This window comes from Maylandia zebra, linkage group LG9 (genome assembly GCF_041146795.1).
Source record: "Maylandia zebra isolate NMK-2024a linkage group LG9, Mzebra_GT3a, whole genome shotgun sequence".
In the NCBI taxonomy this organism is placed as follows: domain Eukaryota; kingdom Metazoa; phylum Chordata; class Actinopteri; order Cichliformes; family Cichlidae; genus Maylandia; species Maylandia zebra.
The window spans coordinates 34,739,361-34,762,245 of NC_135175.1; the positions used below are offsets into that span (position 1 = coordinate 34,739,361).

The 22,885-nt window shown below is 41.5% G+C and overlaps 2 protein-coding genes across 2 annotated transcripts in view; both read left to right on the top strand.

Annotated features, from left to right (window-relative positions):
- LOC143412345 (uncharacterized) overlaps nucleotides 1-22,885 on the top strand; it is a 140,755-nt gene that overhangs the window by 101,386 nt on the left and 16,484 nt on the right. The window lies entirely within an intron of this gene.
- LOC112430835 (uncharacterized) lies at nucleotides 1,577-22,713 on the top strand. Its single transcript, XM_076888525.1, has 4 exons — nucleotides 1,577-1,850; nucleotides 15,206-15,281; nucleotides 16,482-17,330; nucleotides 20,556-22,713. Exons 2-4 carry the CDS (start codon nucleotides 15,264-15,266, stop codon nucleotides 21,132-21,134), a joined length of 1,446 nt encoding a protein of 481 aa, XP_076744640.1. The 5' UTR covers nucleotides 1,577-1,850; nucleotides 15,206-15,263; the 3' UTR covers nucleotides 21,135-22,713.

Consider the following 22,885-nt stretch of genomic DNA (forward strand, 5'->3'; position numbering starts at 1 on the left):
ATAGCACATTTTTAAGACCGAAGTACACCAAAGTGCTTTCCAGTAAAATCGCAGTACAAATAAAATCACAATAAAATATAAATTACAAATATCTAAAATATAAGATAATTCCATAATCTAAATACAGAGCCAGATGTAAATTACCCTAATTCGCCTTAAATGCCAGATCAAACAAATACGTTTTTAAATGTGATTTAAAAGACTGAATGGAATCTGACGCGCGAATATGAAGAGGGAGAGTATTCCATAGCCTGGGTGCAGCAACGGCAAAGGCACGGTCTCCTCTGGTCTTCAGCCGAGACCTAGGTTGCACCAAGAGCAGTTGGCCCGATGATCTTAGTGCTCTCTGAGGGCTGTACAGACAGAGGAGATCAGCTAAGTAGTCAGGTGCCATATTGTTTAAAATTTTCTAAGTAAACAATAGGATTTTAAAATCAATTCGATATTTGATAGGAAGCCAGTGTAAATTTTTCTTGACATATCCTATGGCACTGTTGATGATGGGGATGAGCTTTTTGCCAAATTCTTGAGCACAAACCAGAACTCAGGTGAAAAGCCTTCTGCCTATTTACAGCGGTTGCAGATAACCCTGAGTAAAGTCATTAAAAGAGGCGGCATCACTACAAATGATTCACTTCCGCTTCCGGCTGCATGGAGTGAAGTAGTGGGTGTGTCCAGCTCCGCTTATTAATTCTAAATATTGCATTTTCCAGACAACGTAATTCTTATTCTTGGTTAGCTGAAACCACACTAAAATGGATACTAAGAAGACCAGAAAATGTCTGTGAAGGTTCTCAGTCATCCAGGTCATCGTAGTCAAAGGAGCTTGCAAAGAAAAGCGTCTGGACTTCTTTAAGTTGCTTGAAGACGTTTCACCTCTCATCCGAGAAGCTTCTTCAGTTCTACACATCAGAAAATACACACAAAAGACCATAGACATCGATTCGACCACCTCAAGGACCTGAAGGACAGAATTGTTTAATTCCATGTGTGTGTCTCTTGCAGTCCTCCATAAGAGTCCTTCCGGGCGTAACATTGTTACAGAGAGACGGGTGTAAGGCTGTTCCAATTCTCAGCAGCGCTCTTTGCTTTTCCTGAGTCCTTAGCAATTCTTCTTCCTACGATGACGTTTTCATCAAGGCCAATGAAAAGAAGTTAGGAAAAAAGGAGAATGGAGGAACTTTTGGAACATACCCCATGTGGTTAAAATGTGCTGCTGAGTCACATGACTGCACGTGACTGGGACATTGTGCATTAAATAAAACACTACAGATGATAGGAGAACATGAGACGGGGCTTTGTGGAGTATGCCAGGAGGAGATGGAGACAGTAGAGCATGTAATACTGCGGTGTAAGGGTTATGATGTGGAGAGGTCAGTTCTGCAGAATAGATTGAAGGAGCGGGGAATTGGGAAATTTATTTATTTATTTATTTATTTTTGGATACAAATTGTACACTCACTGTCTGACCCATACTCCGGAACAGTAGGAGGCGGTAATGCTCCTTTACGTTGGTTGCCAACCGCCGTTAAACACAAAGAAGAAGAAGAAGAGAAGAGGGCGGAGCAAAGTGTGTGTGCACGAGAGGAGTCGAGCAGAGAGAGCTGCTTTGTCATGAAACGGGAGTAAAGTAGTGAACTTAGAGGAGAGAAACGAACTAAAGCATCGATCATAAACCACTACCACCGTTTGGATCGATATCTGCATCGATCTGCCCACCCTTGTCTCCTGGATCGTAGCTGAGATCAGCGTGAACCACGTGGGTCTCTGCTCCCTGATCTGTTTCCTGTGTTTGGAAAGAGTTGCAGCTTCATCGCGGAGTTTCTCTCGGTTTGTGGGCTCATCTAAAGGTAAGCACCGAGCTAACTTTACTGTGAGTTCAGTTCATGTTGAGTTTAGCTCCTGAATGAGGTCTTCTGCTGCTCTCCTCGGTGTCTGTTCACAGTTTATTGTGAACACGTTGAGAGAAGAGTGAGAGAGTGTTTGGAGAAAAACACCAACTAATCATTAGCTCAGCATGCTGGGAGAAGTTGGAGCAGAAAAGTCTTTTCATTGTCCCTGCAGCTGTTTTTCTGCCTGCACCAAACCTCTACAGCCTCGTTTCTATTTGAAGTGATGACAGGAAACCAGAGCGATCTGCTGCAGTATCAGGGTCACTATAACTTTATTGTCCAGGTGCTGTGGATGAACACGTTGTTTTTGTAGATCTGGGGTTTATAATAGCAGCAGTATTAATGAGACAAGGACAGCTCTGTCTTAACATAGTGAGTCCCTTTATTGGCAGGCCACAATACAAAACACCAGACGGTGCTGCATGAACATTTAATTAGTCCCTACCATAACACCCCTCCTCTGAGTATTCAATTCAGTTATATTTATATTTTTTTTTATATAGCACCAAATCCTCAAGGCGACTGTTGTTGTGATTTGGCTTCTAGGATATCTTCTTTCCGTAGTTTGGTTACTTGGTGGTATATGAGACTTGGGTGGGTGGGGGATTGTCTCAATGAGATAATATCGTGGAGAATTCCGCTCTGCTTTATATTGTCCCGTTTTCTTTCATGTCCCAGATCCAAACTTGATCTCCTGGTTGTAGTCCAGTGAGGTCTTGTGCTCTCTGTTGTTGAACCATTTCCACTGTTTCTATCTCTCCTCTCTCTCTTTTTTTCTTTTTTATGTCTCTCAGCATAGTGATGTTTATCCTGCCTGGTTTGAGGCAGGATGGAAGTATAGGGGCTGTGGTACGAAGTTTCCTCCCCATTAGAATCTCTGCAGGGCTATGTCCATTGGCAAGTGGTGTGGTGCAATATGCCATGATGGTGAGAGATGGGTCTGCTTTCTGTAGAAGGCTTTTTACTGTTCTCATTTCTCTTTCAGTCTCACCATTTCTCTGAGGGAATCTCAGGCTGGAAGCGGTGTGGGCAAAGCCCCACTCTAGAGCAAACGTTGGGAAGAGTTCTGAGGAGAATTGTGGGCCATTATCTGACTTTAATTATGTTGGTATGCTGTGGCGTGCAAATACGGACTTTAAGTGTTCAATCATTGCTGCTGATGTGTTAGAAGACAGCTCAGGTATTTCTGTGTATCTTGAGAAATAGTCCACTACAACCAAATACTGGCTGTTACTCCAGTCAAAAAGATTTTGCAGTAGAGTTGGACATGTTTTATTGTTTCATCTCTGTGTTGCTGCTGTCTTATTTGTTGTTGTCTGTCCTCTATTTCAGGAAGGCCTGATGTGCATACAAGTCCATTTCATCTCTTAATGTCGTGTTAGAAACTGCTCTTTCTGGCACTCTGGGCAGCACGTCTGCAGTTGCTGTGTGTATGACATGTGAGATGGTGAAAGAGAACCTCATTACCGTATTTTCATGACCATAAGACGCACTGTACTAAAAGGCGCAGTCTCAGTTATGTGTGCCATTACTGTATTTAACACACACATAAGGCGCACTGGATTATAGGGCGCATACAAGTACCGTATGCGTATTTAAAAATAAAGCGGGAGCAAACCTGAGTTCGGTACCTTACTCACATTTTTATCATCAATCAAACCCATCGAAGTCCTCATCCTCTGTGTCTGAATTTAACAGCTGCGCTAAATCTCCATCAAACATGCCAGGTTCACTTTCTTCACTGTCAGAGTCACTTTCCGTGCCGTGCGGCTCCTCGGAAATGATGCCGGCTTTTGCGAAAGCTCGAACAACAGTGCCAGCAGACATGTTAGCCCAAGCATCTACAATCCATTGGCAAATTGTGGCGTAACTCGCCCGGCGCTGCCTTCCACTCTTAGTGAAACTGTGGTCTCCATCGGTCATCCATCGCTCCCAGGCCACTCGCAGCCTTACTTTGAACGGGCGGTTCACACCGATGTCCAGCGGCTGGAGTTCCTTTGTCAGGCCTCCCAGAATGACAGCAAGCTCACAGTTCATTTGTTTCACTAGTTTTTTCACATCGGCTGTGAGATGGGCACGCATAGAGTCACAGATTAAGAGCGATGGTGATGCGTGGAAAAAACCACCTGGTCTCCTTACATACACCTCCCTCAGCCAGTCTTTCATCGTTTCCTCATCCATCCAGCCCTTTTCATTTGCCTTAATGATGATTCCTGCTGGAAACTTCTCTTTAGGCAAAGTCTTTCGCTTAAAAATCACCATAGGCGGCAGTTTCTGTCCATTAGCATGGCAGCCAAGCACAACAGTAAAAGAAGACTTTTCATACCCCGTTGTGCGTATCGCTACCGTGCTGGTCCCCTTCTTCTCCACAGTGTGACTCACCGGGATGTCAAAAGTGAGCGGGACCTCGTCCATGTTAGTGATGTGGCTGGGCTGGATGTTTTTGTCGCCGACGTGTTTGCTGCAGTAGGAGCGGAAGATGGCCAGCTTTTCCTTATAATCCGCTGGAAGTTGCTGCGCTACCGTAGTCCTGGTCCGGATGGAAAAATGGCACCGTTTCATAAAACGAAAGCACCAAGACGGACCTCCTTGGAAATGTTCAATGTTCATCTCTTCAGCTAGTGAAACTGCTTTTAGCCGAATGGTGACCGTCGAAACGCTTCTCCCGCTCGTTCTTTGCTCGATGATCCACCGCTCGAGTCTTTCTTCCAACTCGGGCCACCTCGCCTTATGTCCACGGAAACTCAGCTGCGTTTTCTTGACCTGCCGGAGCTTGTTTTCTAGCTTCCTCCATTTGCGAACCATCGATTCGTTAATCTTAAATTCTCTCGCGGCTGCTCGATTTCCATGTTCCTCCGCGTAGCTGATGGCCTTCAGTTTAAACTGTGCTTAATAAACGTGTCTCTTTGCCATTTTCAGGGTTGTTAAAACAACGATGTCCTGCATAATGCACATACCTGTCCTTCGTGGCAACAGCTGTGTGCAGATCAACAATGAATAATATATCGAGTGCGGGAGAGAGTATGAGTGTGCAGCGTTTAAAGCGTGGAAGTACTGACCTTACTTTGAGTTTGATTCCATAAAAAGTGACAAAAACATTAGCGTCCATCGTGCGTGGGAAGAAAAATTCTTTTTACAGCGAAAAAAAGCCCTAGACTTCCAAACAAGCACCGAGTGCACAACGACGTAATGGGAAACTCACAGAGAAACTCGCGGATTCTTCCACTGACCGCTGCGGCACACCTGCACCAGAGCACACCTCCGCCTACCCCAGTCCTGCTATACAGGTGAAAATAGAGCAACAGGACCGCTGAGTCTTTGACTTTATTTATTTTCTGCTGTGTTTTACTTGCATCTATTTGAAAGACTGAGTGTAAACACAAAAAAAATTTTATTTTATGTGCTGGAATGTGCAGAAAATAGGTTTAAATATTAAAAAAAATTTCTTCCAGTCAGAGAATGTTGCATATAATTAAATTTTTGCTTGATGCATAAAGTTAAAAGATTAAAACTAATAAAACAAGTTTAAAAAAAAGAGACGTTTCCATTTGATTACATTTTGTATGATGGATTATGTAGAAAAAGTAGAATTGGGCTGAAAGATCTATCGCTTTATCACCTCTTCAGGTTGTAAATCGTGTTTTTAAAAAGTAACTAAGTAATTAATTACTTTTGAAAATAAGTAATCAGTAAAGTAACGGGATTACTTTTTTGGGAAGTAATCAGTAATTAGTTACTGATTACTTTTTTCAAGTAACTTGACCAACACTGCAGATGATATGTTGTTACTTATGACCCAGTCTGGGAAGTCAATTCCAGCCCTATTAGAATGTATAGAAAGCTTTACGCTGCTTTCAGGGTATTGCGTCAACTGGGATAAATCAGAGGCAATGCCTATGTCAGGACACTGCCCTCATACTTTATTTAAACAGTGGGAGTTTGGGTGGTCTGTGAATGGTTTGAGGTATTTGGGGATACAAATGACCTCAGATTACACTAAGATGGTCTGAGCAAATATGGAGCCAATGTTTGAAAGAATAAAAATGGAATTTGGTAGATGGTCCGGAATACGTCTCACAATATGTGGTAAAATGAGTTGTATTAAGATGATGACTGCACCCATTTTTCTTTTATATTTTATCCAATATTCCATTACACATTCCAGATAAGTATTTCAAAGATCTAGATTTTTTGATTCGGCAGTTTCTTTGGGGTAGCTCACCACATCGTTTAAGTATTAAGAAACTTCAAGCGAGTACAAAACAAGGAGGTTTTTCATTGCCTAATTTCCAGTGGTATTATTGGGTGATGAATGTGAAACGACGTAGAGCTTGGTTACCCTACTGCACCAGTTAAACCCATCTGGTCCCATATGGAGACGGAAGTTAATGGCGGTATTTCTCCTTGGAGGGAGCTGTTTGATACCAGTCATAAACGTACCCATCCTATAATTGCAAATGCAAAGACATTGTGGTGTAAATTACATAGGGTGGGTCGCTGGGACTTTATTAAATCTCCTTCGGCATCCTTATGGGGAAATAAAATAATTTTAATTGGAGGGACATCGGTTGACTGGCTACAGTGGCGTAAAGCAGGCATCCTTAATGTATCAGATTTATTTGATTGTGGGACTAAATGTTTTTTAAGCTTTGATAAAATTGTGGAATTATATAAGTTGCAGCGTAATCAATTCTGGAGATATGTCCAAATACATAGTTCATTATCAAAGTGGTTGGGAACCTGTCCTGTGGGCAGCCCTGTGGAAGTCCTGCTCTCAAGACCATTACCTCTAAGATTTATCATTTATCGCAAGAACGGTCGGCTGACCCTCTCCTTAAAGTTAAGGGCTACTGGGCCCAGGACATGGCATTGGCCATATCTTCAGTTGAATGGGATTCATGTTTTCAAAATGTTAATACTAGTTATAAAGAAACAGGCAGTAGATTTATTCAACTTAAAATAATCCATTGGTGGCATCGAACACCGCAACAATTGTATAAATGGAACCTGGCCTCTACGGACGAATGTTGGAGATGTGATGGTCAAAATGTTTCGATTTTACATATCTTATGGAGCTGTTCGGGACTTCGGAATTGGTGGGAAAATATAATGGAGGTAATTTTCAGTGTTTTGAAAAGGAGATTTGGTATCTCACAACAACTGTCCATACTTGGCATTTTCCAGTTATACAAAAAGATTAGGCCAAAATGCAAAACACTGTGTGGCTGAAAACTAACACTGCACATCACTCTCAACACACCATCCCCACTGTCAAATATGCTGAGGCAGCATCATGCTCTGGGGGTGCTTCTCTTTAGCAAGGACAGGGAAGCTGGTCAGAGTTGATGGGGAAATGGATGGAGCCAAATACAGAGCAATCTTGAAAGAAAACCTCTTGGAGTCTGCAAAAGACTTGAGACTGGGGTGGAGGTTCACCTTCCAGCAGGGCACCCACCCTATACATAAAGCCAGGGCAACAATGGAATGGTTTAAAACAAAACCTATCCATGTGTTAGGATGGCCCAGTCAAAGTCCAGATCTAAATCCAATCGACAATCTGTGGCAAGATCTGAAAACAGCTGTTCACAAACACTGTCCATCTAATCTGACTGAGCTGGAGCTGTTTTGCAAAGAAGAATGGGCAAGGATTTCTGTCTCTAGATGTGCAAAGCTGGTAGAGACATACCCTAAAAGACTGGCAACTGTAATTGCAGCAAAAGGTGGTTCTACAAAGTATTGACTCAGGGGGCTGAATAATTACGCACACCCCACTTTGCAGTTATTTATTTGTAAAAAAAAAAAAAAAAAAAATGTTTGGAATCATGTATGATTTTTGTTCCACTTCTCACAAGTGCACCACTTTGTATTGGCCTTTCATGTGGAATTCCAATAAAATTGATTCATGTTTGTGGCTGTAATGGGACAAAATGGGTCAAAGTTCAAGGGGCCAAATACTTGTGCAAGAAAAACTGGTGATCACACTGATAATGTGGTCTCATTCAGCAAAGTGGGCCAAAAAATTGCACAAAAAGCTTAATATCTCAAAGTATAAAAGTTATGTGCACCAAAAGATATAGCAGGCATTAGCAGAAGGAGCAGAACAGTTTAAAGTGTGAATGGTGAAAATCAGATGAAAACTGAGGGAGTAGTTAACCAGCAAATGTCTGAGCAACTAGAATAAGGTAGAACTAGAAAAAATTGCATTTCCTGCGAAAATGCTGTGTGGATGCCTTACGCTGAAGATTTCTGCTGAAAAAAGCAGAAAAAGTTGAAAAAACAAAAAACATTGCCCTGAGCGAGATTCGAACCTGGCCTTTCTGATCTATAGGCGGCGTCTCACCTTACTGGACCAAACTGATTCTTACAAAGAAGAGGTGGAGAGACTGACAATTCTGGTGAAATTAGCAGAAGCTGCTTAGTATTGTGCTAATAAGAGGTGAAAAGGCTAAACATTTAGCAGAAAAGAGGTGAATCAGAAGAAGTTCTGCTGAAAAGAGGTAAAGAAGCAAAAAGATGAGTTGAAAAGAGGTGTAGAAGTGCTTGCTGAAGATGGCTGTATGTGTAATGACACACTGGAGAGTGTCAAGAAAGCAGAGCGCATGCAAGCAGGGAACATGTGTAGCAACTGTCACAGGTAGGATTCGAAACTCTGCCCCCGGGTCTCACGGCAGCTGCCCTACCCTCTGAGCCAAATGAGTTCTGGTCTCAAGCAAATATATGATGAGAGAGAAAATGTGCACTGTGGAGCAGAAGCTCAAATTAGCAGAAAAGAGGTGAAGAGGAAGAACTTTGTTGTGAAATGAGGTAAAGAAACTGAAATTTGTGCTTAAAACAAGTGAAAAAGCTGAACTCTGAAATCCTGCTAAAACAGTAGTAGAGGCTGATATTTTTCAGCTACTCACTGAGCCAAACTGGTTCTCACGTAACTGAAAAAAGGTGGAAAAGCTTAAAATTCTAATGAAAACAGCAGAAGAGGCTAAGTGCACTGTGGAGCAGGAGCTCTAATTAGCAGAAAAGAGGTGAAGAGGAATAATTTCTGCTGAAAAGAGGTAAAGAAGCAAAAAGCCGAGTTGAAAAGAAGTGTAGAAGCAGAAGTGCTTGCTGAAGATGGCTGTATGTGTAATGACACACTGGAGAGTGTCAAGAAAGCAGAGCGCATGCAAGCAGTGAACATGTGTAGCAGCTGTCACAGGTAGGATTCGAACCTCTGCCACCGGGTCTCACGACAGATGCCCTACCCTCTGAGCCAAATGAGTTCTGGTCACAAGCAAAGATATGATGAGAGGGAAAATGTGCACTGTGGAGCAGCAGCTCAAATTAGCAGAAAAGAGGTGAAGAGGAAGAACTTTGTTGTGAAATGAGGTAAAGAAACTGAAATTTGTGCTTAAAACAAGTGAAAAAGCTGAACTCTGAAATCCTGCTAAAACAGCAGAAGAGGCTGATATGTTTCAGCTACTCATTGAGCCAAACTGGTTCTCACGTAACTGAAAAAAGGTGGAAAAGCTTAAAATTCTAATGAAAACAGCAGAAGAGGCTGAGTGCACTGTGGAACAGAAGCTCAAATTAGCAGAAAAGAGGTGAAAACAGCAGAAGAGGGTGAGATTTGTGCTGATAAGAGGTGAAACTGCGGAACCAATCAGAGGTACTGCTTCTGTCTGCTTCATCAGGCTGTGTACTTGTATGTATTTCTGCCATAGACTGTTAACCAGAATCTGAGGTCCATATTAGAAAAGCTGCTAAAATCATTAAACTTTGCAGAATTGTAATAAATTATCAATATGAATTACCGGTCTGTGATAGTGTATAAATTTGTAGTTAAAAAAAAAACATGTGGGCCAAGGTGGAATCGAACCCACGACCTCTGGTCTGAAGAGCGGTGTCATTACCAATCGCGCCACCTCTAAGGGGGCGGGCGCTTTGAAAAAAAGGGTGATGAGGAGTCAGAATTAGATCGCGGTGAGACGCGAAAAACGCCGTTTTTTGGAGTTACAAAACGTCGTGTAACTCAAAAACTAGGTGGGATAGAAGCATAATTCTTGCACTGGGTGAATCAGCGGACTTTGGTGTACTTTGACTGCGATTTACATAGCTCTTTGTATCTCCGTCGCGGAGATATGACGAGAGAAGAAACGGCTTCATTTTCGGAATTTGAAAAATGAGAGGAGGACAGATTTCCACCCCTCAAACAAGTCTAACTCATCTCAGAACGGTAATAGGTGAGAAAATAATTCTTGAATTGTGAGTGTCAGGAGTGTCTGAAGATATACAGGGACAAGCCTCATGTCTTAACTTTGCTTCGTTAAGGAGATATGACGATTTGAAAATGCCTTCAGTTTCAGTATTTCAGCTCTGAGTTTCACAACCTCCCCATAGACTTTGAATGGGGAGTTTTTAGACCATGTGTCACTTCGAGGCAAATTGTGAAAAAAACGTAACTCTCACAATAATTATAGTGACACTGTCTTAAAGCCAGCAAAAATACCTACGTTTTGATGTATAATTTGTGGAAGTTGAGTGGAAATTGAGCGAGTAGCAAGGAGTTGTTCAGACATGAAGAGAAAATTCAGAACGGACGAGTGTGCAGTGGGAGTTAATTGCATAGCAACCATAGCAACACATGTATTTTCTGAAAAATCACAAAGTTGTAACTGAAAACTTAAAGAGTCATTACATGAAAACGGTAACAGATATGAAAAAGCTGAATCACACAGGAATAGCCCAATCATCTGAGAACGTTTTAAAGTTTGAATGGAGTTTCTAGGTGAAAGTATGAGGAAGTAGTTAAGTTTCAAAGACAAGCAAGTTTTAGCAGAATTGTAGAAGTTTCCCATTCATTTCAATGGGACAAATTAAAGGAAAAAAGTGTAATTTTTAAAAAGTATAATAGTAATAAGTACCAAAAGATATAGCAGTCGAAAGCAGAAATAGCAGAACAGTTTAGAGTTTGAATGGTAAAAATCGGCTGAAAACTGAGGGAGTAGTTAAGCGGCAAAGAAACGGAGCAACTAGAATAATAAAGGATAAAGAATAAAGAGAAACAGGATCTCAATAGTGTGGATGCCTACGGCATCCACCCAACTAGAAAAGTTGCATTTCCTGCGAAAATCCAGTGTGAATGCCGTGTAGTGGAATCTGAAAACAGCAGAAGAAGGAGAAACCGCTGAAAAAACACTGCGTAGAAGCTGATTTTTTCTGAAAGCTGCTGCATTCACACAAGAAAGAATAAAGAGAAACAGGAACACAATCGTGTGAATGCCTCACGGCATTTGCACTTCTGCTGTTTTAATTGTGTGAATGCCGTGTGGCATTCACACAATTAAAACTAAGTAGCTGCCACCATAGTTGAAAACTGGAATTGGCTGAGCCACGCTATGAATTCTGGGATAGGCTGGTCACGAAGAATACACCTGACCCATTCTTCAAATCTAGTGAAATGAAGCACGCATTTGTCGACTGCATTTGGAGAAGTCTTCTAGTTTGGACAGCCTTTGTTATCACCTACGATACTGGAAACTGCTTCTTCTTCTTTGGCGTTTAACGGCAACTGGGATTCTTGTAGATGCAGTGCTGCCATCTTCTGTTTCAGTCCGTTAGTACACTCTTGAATCCTACGTATTCCTGTGTCTTTCAGGATCTTACAAAGCTTCAAAGGATGCGTCAACTATTAAATTAGTTGTCAGCAAATTTAATAGTCGAAGTAATCGTGACTAGTTGACAAATCCTGGCAGCCCTAACGGCTAATGCCTCCTTCTCTATTTGAGTATATCTTTGTTGTGTGGGGGTTGATGCTTTTGAAGTGAAGGTCACTACCTTGGTTGAGTCTTCCTCTTGTTTCTGAAGTAGCACTGCTCCCAGTCCATAGGAGGATGCTTAAGGCTGATACTGTTGTTTGTGCTTTGGGACTGTAGACTGCCAGGTACTCAGTACTGACTTAATGCTGTCAAACACTGTTTGTTGAGCCTCACTCCAACAGTACTTTTTTTCTACGGAGTAGTTCTCTCAATAGCTGTTTTTTCTGCTTGGTGGGGAAACATTGCCTTGATGATTAACCATTTTCAGAAATTGTCTCGCTCCACTTACATCAGCCTCCATGTTGCTGACCATGTTCACTTTTTCTGGGTCTGCTTTGACGCTTGTACTGTCAATGATCTGTCCAAGGAACTTGATCAAGGTTTTTGCAAAGTCGCATTTCTCACTTTTCAATGTCACACCTGCTTTTGTGAACCACACAAGGACTGCGACTAGTCTCTTGTCGTGCTGGGCCTGTGTGTCCAAAATGTCATCCATTTGGCAGACAACTTCGTCCAGCCCCTCCAAGACTTGAGACATTCATTTTTGAAAATGCTCAGGAGCTGAAGATATGCTGAAACAGAGTCTATTGAAACAATACCTTCCAAATGGCGTGATGAAGGTTGTGAAAAGAGCTGACTGCTTGGAAAAAGGTATTTTCCACAATTCTGAGTTAGCATCGAGTTTTGAGAAGAACGTTGCGCCTTCTAGCTGTCCTAGGGTGTGCTATACTGATTGCAACATGTGTCTTTCTCTTTTCACAGAATTGTTACGTTTGGTCAAGTCAATACACACACTTCTTCTCTGTTTGGTTTGGGTACTGGAAAGATTCCTGCACAGCAGTCCAGTAGACTGCTACACTCTGGAGATTACCCCTAACTCTTCTATACAAGCTAGCTCCTTTTTGATTTTAGGCAGTAGGGAAGTGGGACCCTTTTTGGGGTCAACAGATAAATGGCTTAGCATCTGCTTTAAGCTCAATTTTGTATTCCCCCTCCATTTGTCCTAAACAGCTAAGTAGCTTCAGAAACTGCTGCTTTACCGCCTCTGCTGAAGGGAGTGACGCTGCTTCTATTCTGTCCACTAACCCAAGCTCTACACTTGTTGGGCAGCTAAGTAACCCTTGTGTCAGGTCTGCTACTACATACACAGTATTGTAGTGTTGCCCGGAGTACTCAGGTTAGCTGTAAATTTCTCTGTAACTGCTAACTGCTTTCTTTTGTAACTGCTTTTTTCTTTCAGGCAAGACTGTTACATCCGCTCTTTTGTCAATTTTGAGCCAACAGGTCTATATTGTTAACTTTTTTTTTTAGTCATCCATGCATCCTCAGTTCTACCAGATGCTACTGTGCTACTTCCCTCTCTTCAATGTCACCACCTGCTGCCCATATTTCTCCCAGTGCCCCCGACCTGCACACTCTTGCATAGTGACCTTTCTTTTTACACTGATTGCAGACTACCTCTTTGGCTGGGCACAGCTTTTTACTGTGAGGTGTTGTCTTTCCACATCGATTGCATTGCCTTGTGTCATGTTTCATGTTCCTCTCTGTGTTTTGTGGCACAGTCTGTTCTGGTTTGAAATGTTTTATCTTTGCTAATGATGTCCACGTTGCAAGGATTCTCCTGCTTGAAGTTGTTTTTAAGAAGATGCTGGTGCTTCTTAACAAGCTCACTTTGGGGAATCCCTATCACTGCTTTTTCTAACATGAGCTCTGCATCCACTTACAGTTCCTCCGAGAGCCTCTTGTCTCTCATTCCGACAGCGAGTCTGTCAATTATCATTTCACTGTACAGCGCCCCGTAGTCACAATGCTACGCCAAGGCATATAGGGATGTAATAAACCGATCTGCCATCTCTCCCACTTCTTGCTGCCTTCGGTTGAACTTTTCACGTTTAAAAGATAATGTTTCTTCTGACTACAAAGTGTGCCTTAAGTTTGTTTTTGAGAGTGTGGTACTCACCTCCGTCAGGTTCATTGAAGTGATCATGTCTTCAGCTTTATAGCCCAATGAATATATTAGAGAACCAGGGCTGGCCATTATTCTAACTCACCCTGGTGTGTGATGCTGTGCAGCTTCCTCACAGAAGCTGATGTCACAGGACGTCACAGCATCTCTATAATAATCCAAACTGTTAATAACAATCCTGAAAACCTGCCAGTCGGTGCAGTCCAGACACACCTGCAGATTCTCCACAGCCTCATCAGTCCACTGCTTCAGTGTCTTCACAAAAGCTTTCGAGAGTTTCAGTTTGTGCCTGCTTGCAGGGATCAAGTGAACCATGACATGCTCTAAGAATCTTGACGTAATGTCAGGTAGGGCTGCCACAAACGATTATTTTGATAGTCGACTAGTCACCGATTATTTTTGCGATTAGTCGACTAATCAGATCATGCATCCATTGGACGTAAAACGTGGAGCTTATTGCACCAGCAGCATCTGCTCTTATATAACTATCATTAGCTTACAGCTTTAAGTGTTTAAGGTATGTGCTAACTAAAAATAAAGACAAGATGATAGTTTATCAAATTTTAATGAAATTTGCAGATTGTTTCGGTGAAGTTTAATAAACTCCTTGCTATCTAAAATATAACGGGACACCGGAGTATATTCTCGAGCATCTCACACTTCTGATAATCAGCTGTCTGCTTGACGTTTATTCAGCTGTGTAAAAACTATAACTTTAATCTCAGCCAAACCGATTTACTCAGGAACAAATAAAATACTAAAAAAAAGCCAAACAATAACATGTTTAAGTTATCTAAGTGACTTATATATCATGTTTAACCTGAGTAGCGAAAGACGGCGGTGGGTTTGAAAACGATTTGCCGGGAGTCCGGTGTTCCCACGGGCTCTAGTGAGCCTTGCCCCCGGCTAGCTATTGAAAACATGTGGTGTCTTGATAAACTGAGCAGATATTTGAGGTTTCCACAGCTACATTCTCGCCTGAAAATATGTTAAACGTTTATTTTGTGACCCAGAAAGAATAATAAGAGTAATATTTGCCATTGTTGGAAACTGAGCTGGGCTGCGCTATGAATTCTGGGACAGAGCTACCTCTTTTTCGGGGTTTAACGGCAGCTGGCATCCTTGTACATGCAGTGTTGCCATCTTCTGTTTCAGTCCGTTATTACACTCTTAAATCCTACTACTTATTCCTGCGTCTTTTGGGATCTTACAAAGCTTCAAACGACTCGTCGACGATTTTGATTTTCGACGTAATTGTGACTAGCCGACTAATCGTGGCAGCCCTAGTGTCAGATGATGACCCTCTTACTATCAGCTCACCTTCAGTTTTTCAAAGTTTTTATCCAATTTGTTTAATAAAATCTATGAGGTTCAAATGAAGCACCAAACTAAAGTTATTCAGTCAGTGGAGGTTCAGTAGTGCAGTTTCTCATCACTGTCGTTAACTGGAGGCTGACACACTGACTGAAGATATTTAGTTTGAGTGGATTTGAGCTTTCCATCTCAGCTTCTTTTGGTCAAGGATGAAATACATATAAATATATTTTTTGTTCCAGCTGATCATCAGGAGGAGACGAGCCATTTAGACTCAGCTCAGCCACTACAGAGGAAACAATGACTTCAACCCAAAAGGTGAGCAAAAATATCTCTGTTATTGAAACTGTGTGCAGGTTACAACTCTCATTGTAGCTCATAATTGTAATGTGATAATATCAGCAGAAGGTGGCAGTAACCAGTGTTGGTCAAGTTACTTGAAAAAAGTAATCAGTAACTAATTACTGATTACTTCCCCAAAAAAGTAATCTCATTACTTTACTCATTACTTATTTTCAAATGTAATTAATTACTTAGTTACTTAGTTACTTTTTAAAAACACGATTTACAACCTGAAGAGGTGATAAAGCGATAGATCTTTCAGCCCAATTCTACTTTTTCTGCATAATCCATCATACAAAATGTGATCAAATGGAAAAGTCTCTTTTTAAAACTTGTTTTATTAGTTTTAATCTTTTAACTTTATGCATGAAGCAAAAATGTAATTATCTGCAACATTCTCTGACTTGAATAAATTAGTTTAACATTTAAACCTATTTTCTGCACATTCCAGCACATAAAATAAAATAATTTTTTTGTTTACACTCACTCTTTCAAATAGATGCAAGTAAAACACAGCAGAAAATAAATAAAGTCAAAGACTCAGCGGTCCTGTTGCTCTATTTTCACCTGTATAGCAAGACTGGGGTAGGCGGAGGTTTACCCTGGTGCCGGTGTGCCGCAGCGGTCAGTGGAAGAATCCGCGAGTTTCTCTGTGAGTTTCCCATTACGTCGTTGTGCACTCGGTGCTTGTTTGGAAGTTTAGGGGTTTTTTCGCTGTAAAAAGAAGTTTTCTTCCCACGCACGATGGACACTAATGTTTTTGTCACTTTTTATGGAATCAAACTCAAAGTAAGGTCAGTACTTCCACGCTTTAAACGCTGCACGCTCATACTCTCTCCCGCACTCGATATATTATTCATTGTTGATCTGCACACAGCTGTTGCCACGAACGTCGCACTCGCTTACGTCACTGTCATGAGACATTCTGGCAAAAAATCACAGTTTTAGTAACGCAGTAACGCAGCATTCCTACGGGAAAGTAACGGTAATCTAATTACCGTTTTTGCAATAGTAATCCCTTACTTTACTCGTTACAAGTAACGCGTTACTGCCCATCTCTGGTGGTAACACACCTACAATGTGTTTGTTGACATCTTTGATTCCACTAATGGAGTTTCAGTTTGTTCCACGACTGCATTTCACTCACTGCCTCTGTTTGTATCTCTGTCACTGCAGGACCAACATGGAGCGAGAAGTCAGCGCTCTCAGGAGGCCGACAAACCTCACAGCAGAAAGGGAGAGAAAACATACAGCTGTGATGAGTGTGGGAAGGATTTTGCCTGTTCTAAACACTTGAAAACACACCAACTCATCCACAGTGAAGTTAAAGTGTACAACTGTGACGAGTGTGGAAGATCTTTTACTGATCCTAGAAACTTAAAAACACACCAACTCATCCACAGTGAAGTTAAAGTGTACAACTGTGACGAGTGTGGAAGATCTTTTACTGATCCTGGAAACTTAAAAAGACACCAACTCATCCACAGTGAAGTTAAAGCATGCAACTGTGACTTGTGTGGAAAATCTTTTGCCCACACTGGAAGCTTAAAAACACACCAACTCATCCACAGTGGAGTTAAAGCATACACCTGTGACTTGTGTGGGAAATCTTTTGCCCAACCTCGAAACTTAAAAGCACACCAGTTTGTCCACAGTGGAGTTAAACCGTTCACCTGTGATCAGTGTGGTAAAACTTTTGCTCGCAGTAGCCAGTTACAGTGTCATCAGGTTACCCACTCTGGAATTAAGGCATACAGCTGTGACATTTGTGGAAAAACTTTCAGTCGTGTAGAGACCCGAAATAAACACCTCCGCATTCACACTGGACATGACGTTTGGTGCTGTGATCAGTGTGGCAAACTGTTTACAACACATGCACGGTTACAAAACCACAAGTTTACCCACACTGAGGAGAGACCTTATAAATGTGACCTGTGTGAGAAGACTTTTAAATCTCCACGTTACCTGAAAGAACACCAACAGATCCACACCAGGAAGAAACTCTGCAAGTGCAGTTACTGTGAGGTATGTATTTATATTCTTGTCTTCTAATTTAAGACTGACTGTTTGGATCAACTCTGCTCATTAAATTATGTTCGCATGTAGTAATTCTACTGGACTCAATGGCATCTACTGGAATTTTGAAAACGTCAGTAAAGAACATAATAAGTCTTCAAACTAAGAACAATCATTACTGTAACTTTGTATCCATATTTGAGGATTTACAGTTGCACTTGTTCTGATTCATTATTTAAATTATTTGTAATTTTCAAATCTCAACAGGACATAAAAACTTTATGCCAGGGGTGTCAAACTCATTTTAGTTCAGGGGCCACATGGAGAAAAGTCTATTCTCAAGTGGGCCGGACTGGTAAAATCATTGTATATACTAACTTAAAAGTTCAAATTGTTTTCTTTGTTTTAATACGATCAACATAAAAATAAAGCTAGAGCCTGCGGACAGTATGTTCAAAATAGTACATAGCTATTAATTACAAAACACCTCAAGTTATTTGAAAATTCTGAGGACTAAGAACACACAAGCACACAGTGCCTCAGTGATTCACAGAAGTATATCACAGATCACAGAACTACATCAGGGTGTCTCATGCAGCACTTTCAGTGGGGTTGCATAGTTTATTTGACTCCTAATACCTGGCATCTTTTAGCTTTCACCAGCTCATCAATATCAGGCTTCACATCCTGAGCGGCAGCTAACTTCAGGATGTGATTCGAGTGCCTGTGCGTGAGCCTTGAGCGCAGTTTTGTTTTATTTATGCTCACTACAGAGAAAACTTGCTCACAAAGATACGTGGTTCCGAACATGCACAACAGTTTTGCAGCGAGGGCTGTCAAGTTGGGGTAACCTGGCAAGAGATTCTGATAGAATGTGTTCAAGCCAGCTGCGGCAAATTTGCCCTTCAAATCCGAGTCACACTGCAAGTCTATTATTTCAAGTTGGATCCTGACAGGCAGATCAAAGGGATTCACGGTGAACAGCGAGCAAAAAACTTTGAAGTCTTTCTCCAGTTCACCAAAAATCTGAAATCGTTGCTCAAACTAGTAACAGTCCCGTTATTTTATCTTTAAACCGCTTCATATCTGCCACACTTTGGAAGTGAGCTGCATCACCACCAGCGAGCTGCGTCTCCCACAATAACAGCTTCAACTTGAAAGAACGTATGCTGTCATAATACTGCGTGACAACGTGCAGCTGTTTGTTCAAGTTATTCAGGTCCTCTGTAACATCCACCATAAATGCAAGGTGCTGCATCCATTCTGCGGAATGAAATTCTAACACTGGTTTGCCCTTTTCTTCCATAAACTGTTCAATTTCTTCTCGTAAATCAAAGAAACGCCTCAGCACAGCACCTCGGCTCAACCATCTTGCCTCAGTGTGGCATGGCAGGCCATAGATGTGGTCTTTCTCTCTGAGAAGACTGTCAAACTGACGGTGATTGAGGCTTCTGGATCGGATGAAATTAACAGTTTGGATGACCACCTTCATGACGTTATCCATTTTCAGTGACTTGCAACACAAAGCCTCCTGGTGCCAAATACAGTGAAAAGTCCAAAAATCACGTCCTCCATTTGCAGATTGCACTTTATCTCTGAACTTTTTTACAACGCCTGCTTTGAGGGCGCACCATCTGTAGCCAGGCTAACAGCGCGCGACCAGTCCACCCTGTCCAGCGCGCCGACGAGTGCAGTGAAAATATCAGCTGCGGTCGTTGTATCTGTCATCGGTACCAACTCCACGAACTCCTCGGTGACGGTCAATGTGTCATCAACTCCGCGGATGAAAATTGCCAGTTGTGCGACATCTGTAATGTCCGTGCCTTCATCAATTGCAACTGAAAACACAATAAATGACTTTATTTTTGGCTTCAACTGGCTGTCCAAATCCGCTGAAAGATCAGAAACCCTGTCGGCAACTGTGTTTCTTGTCAGGCTGATATTTGCAAAGGCCTGGCGCTTTTCAGGGCACACAATCTCCGATGCCTTCATCATACATGTTTTTACAAATTCACCCTCACTAAATGGTTTTGAAGCTAGTGCAATTTCGTTAGCAATGAGGTAGCTAGCTTTCACTGCAGCATCACTGATGTCTCGGCTGTGAGTAAACACAGACTGCTGTTTCTTCAGACCCGCCAACAGTTCATTCACCTTCTCTCTTCTCCGCTGTCCTTGAAAGTTGTCGGCATGAAGACTCACATAGTGGCGACGGAGGTTATATTCTTTCAGCACTGCAACATGCTGGGAACACACCAAACATACAGCTTTCCCATTCACTTCTGTGAATAAATAGGAGGATGACCATTTTTCTTGGAACACTCTGCACTCTGCATCCACTTTTCTCTTTTTTGACAGAGACATATTGGGGCAATAAGGGTGCCAAAGCACATCAGGTTTAAATTTCGCGGGCAAAACAAAGTAGCTCACAATTGCTATTGCGCCATCCAATGGACACAATTGGAACAGCAGCTTCTTTATTGAAAAATTGCTGCTCATTTTTATACTTTACAAAATCATCTCACGGGCCGTTTTAAACCCGTTTGTGGGCCTGATCCGGCCCGGGGGCCGTACGTTTGACACCCCTGCTTTATGCACAGCACAGGTGTCCAAACTTTTTGTAAAAAGGGCCAAATTTTATAAAGTGAAGATGCACGGGGGCCAGTGGTTGCTTTTGACATTTTTTCTTCATAACAATGTTACATGTAAAGACAGGGTGGGCCATTTATATGGATACACCGTAATAACATGGGAATGGTTGGTGATATTAAAGTCCTGTTTGTGGCATATTAGTATATGTGAGGGAGCAAACTCATCAAGATGGGAGGTGACCATAGTGGCTATTTAGAAGTCGGCCATCTTGGATGCAACTTTTGTTTTTTCAATAGGAAGAGGGCCATGTGACACATCAGATTTATTGGTAATGTCAGAAGAAAAACAATGGTGCTTGGTTTCAATGTAACTTTATTCTTTAATGCATTACTTTTAATAGTCTATAGGTTTTACTTACATTTCCTCAAAGTATGGTGAGCCTCTGTTTGCAGCCAGGGTACCAGTGCTTGTTGCTGTTCCTCTACATCAAAGACAGTTATTGTAGCCCAGTAAGCTGAGTGTTATAATGTAAACAGAAGAAATGTAATTGGACGTTGGCAGAGATGCTCTTTATTTCAGGCAACGTTCAGGATGATAAAGTTGAAGGAATTCCCTGACTTACTCTGTCTTTGTGTCTTTGTTTAGAAGCAGAGCGACACAGATGGATCCAGTTCTCAACCCTGTCGTCACTGTGGTGGTGGGAAAGACTTTCGATGTGACCTTTGTGGAAAAACTTTCACTCTGCAACGAAACCTAAAAATACATCAACGTAGACACACTGGAGACAAAATGAACTACTGCAAAGAATGTGGGAAAGGCTTCCCCACGTTAGGTGATTTAAAAAAACACGAACTCTTCCACAGTGGTGTTAAAAAGCACATCTGCGACCAATGTGGGTCATCCTTCACCACTGCAGGTGAGCTTAAATGTCATAAACGAGTCCACACAGGAGAGAAACCATACAAGTGCAGACACTGTGACAGAAGCTTTTCACATCCAGGGTCTCGTAACAAACATGAAAATAGACACATGGAAGAGAACTTCAGCTGTGACCAGTGTGACAAGAGTTTTAGGAATCTCACTACATACTCCGATCACAAACGATCCCACGTTTCAAATAAACTCTTTCACTGTTACCAATGTGTAAAAACGTTCACTTCATTATCTGCTCTGTGCAAACATCAGCGTCATCATGAAATCACTCCCATCTCTGGATCACAATGAATCTGAAGATCCTCTTCTGGTTTCTGGGTCAGACTTAAAATCAGATCAGGCTCCACAGAGTTCAGCTGGAATCTGCTGCAAAAAGTGTCAGCTGATGTCAGACTTGGATCTGATGATGTAGCTTTGATTTCTGGACCTGCAGGAAGTAATCCTGAATGTTTAATTTGGGAAGGTGTAAGTAAAGATATGCACATCAATTTTCCTTCTTTTAATTTTGCATAAATAAGATAAGATAACCTTTATTTGTCCCACGCGTGGGAAATTTTATTGCTCTAAAATGTTATCCCTCTTACATTCAAATAATTTTCCTTCAGGAAACAATAGTGTTTAGCAGTAGTGCTTGTAATATAAATCTATAGAAATATATTTTACATCCAGTTACTATTACAGCAAAAGTTCAAACTTCATGTTTAAAGAAGAACACTGCAATAATCTAATAAGTTCAATATTTTTCTAGTTTTATATTTTCATTGTTTTTGAAGTCTTTATTTCTATTTTACTGTTTAAAATTCTGTTTGAATCTGAATTGGCTTTGGCTGCATTTCAATGCAATAATTTATAAAGAAATTTATACCACAAGGTGGAGCAGTGAGTCTATTTATGCTTTATTTAATCAAGCAAAGAACACATTCATATATACAGTGTTGGCCTGCAGAGGGTAAAGTATTTTTAGAAAATTTGGATAAAGCATCAAAGAACTGTTAGAGATTAAAGTTCTCAGAGGACTGTTGTTTGTCAGCTCAGGGCTTATTTCTAATTGGTTCTTTAATTGTTTAGTGTGAGGGACATGAGTGATGTCTCTGTCAGCAAAAGAACTGCAAAGCTGACAGTGATAAAGATGCTAAAGAAAACCTTTAAAACATTTTTTCAGTAGTCAAATGAATAAATCAGTTTCTATATTCTTATTGTGCAGTGTGGAGGGTTTTTTTTCTTCTTTTTGTTTTTTCTTGAAGGATAAAGTGTCATGGTCCTGAGTCTGAGGACTCAGTGTTTTGTGTTTCCTTATGCTTTTGTTCATTCCGAGTATGTATTCTGTTGTGATTTTGCCATTTGTTAGGTTTCTGTTCTTTGCCTGGCTGCTCCCTTCTCTGTGTTCCCTCTGTCTGTCCATGGTGTTATTGTGTCTGCTCATGAGTCTGCCTGTCAAGTTCAGTGTCCTGTCTGGTTCTCTGTGTCTGTTAGTTTCCTGTTTTATTCTGAAAGTTCATGTCTCATGTCAGTGTGTTCAGTTTTACCTCTCCCCTGTCTCGTTAGCCTAATTGCTCCCAGCTGTGTCTCCCTCCTGTGGCCCATTCCCTGATTATTCCCTGATTACTCCCTGTGTATTTAAGCCCTGTGTTTTCCTGTGCTCTGTCACGTCGTCTGTTTAGTTCCATGTCAGTCTGCATTATTCTGTTACCCGGTATTCATTCTGCGTCTCTCTGCCATCTCTCTTTGTTCATTTTACTCCTCCTCCCGTGAGTGTCTGCTTTAAGTTTTGTTCTTTAGTTTTCCCAGTTTAGGTTTGTTTACTCCCCGCTCTGCTCTTCCTGTTTTGTCACCTTCTCACCGCTGTAAATAAAAACTCACTCGCACCCCAGCCAGTACCTGCATTTTGGATCCTTTTTTCAATACACCACACGACTGCCCCCAGCCGTGACATAAAGGTTACTCTTTCAACTTTGGTAAATGACTCTCCAAAGGAAACGCTTGTACTATAGCGTAAAATCTGGGATCTCCATCAATTGGTCTCAGAACTGAAGAAGTCCCTC

Coding starts and splice junctions, on each gene's coding strand:
- LOC112430835 (XM_076888525.1), top strand. Junction 17,331..20,555: donor GCAAGTGCAGTTACTGTGAG/GTATGTATTTAT, acceptor GTCTTTGTTTAG/AAGCAGAGCGACACAGATGG.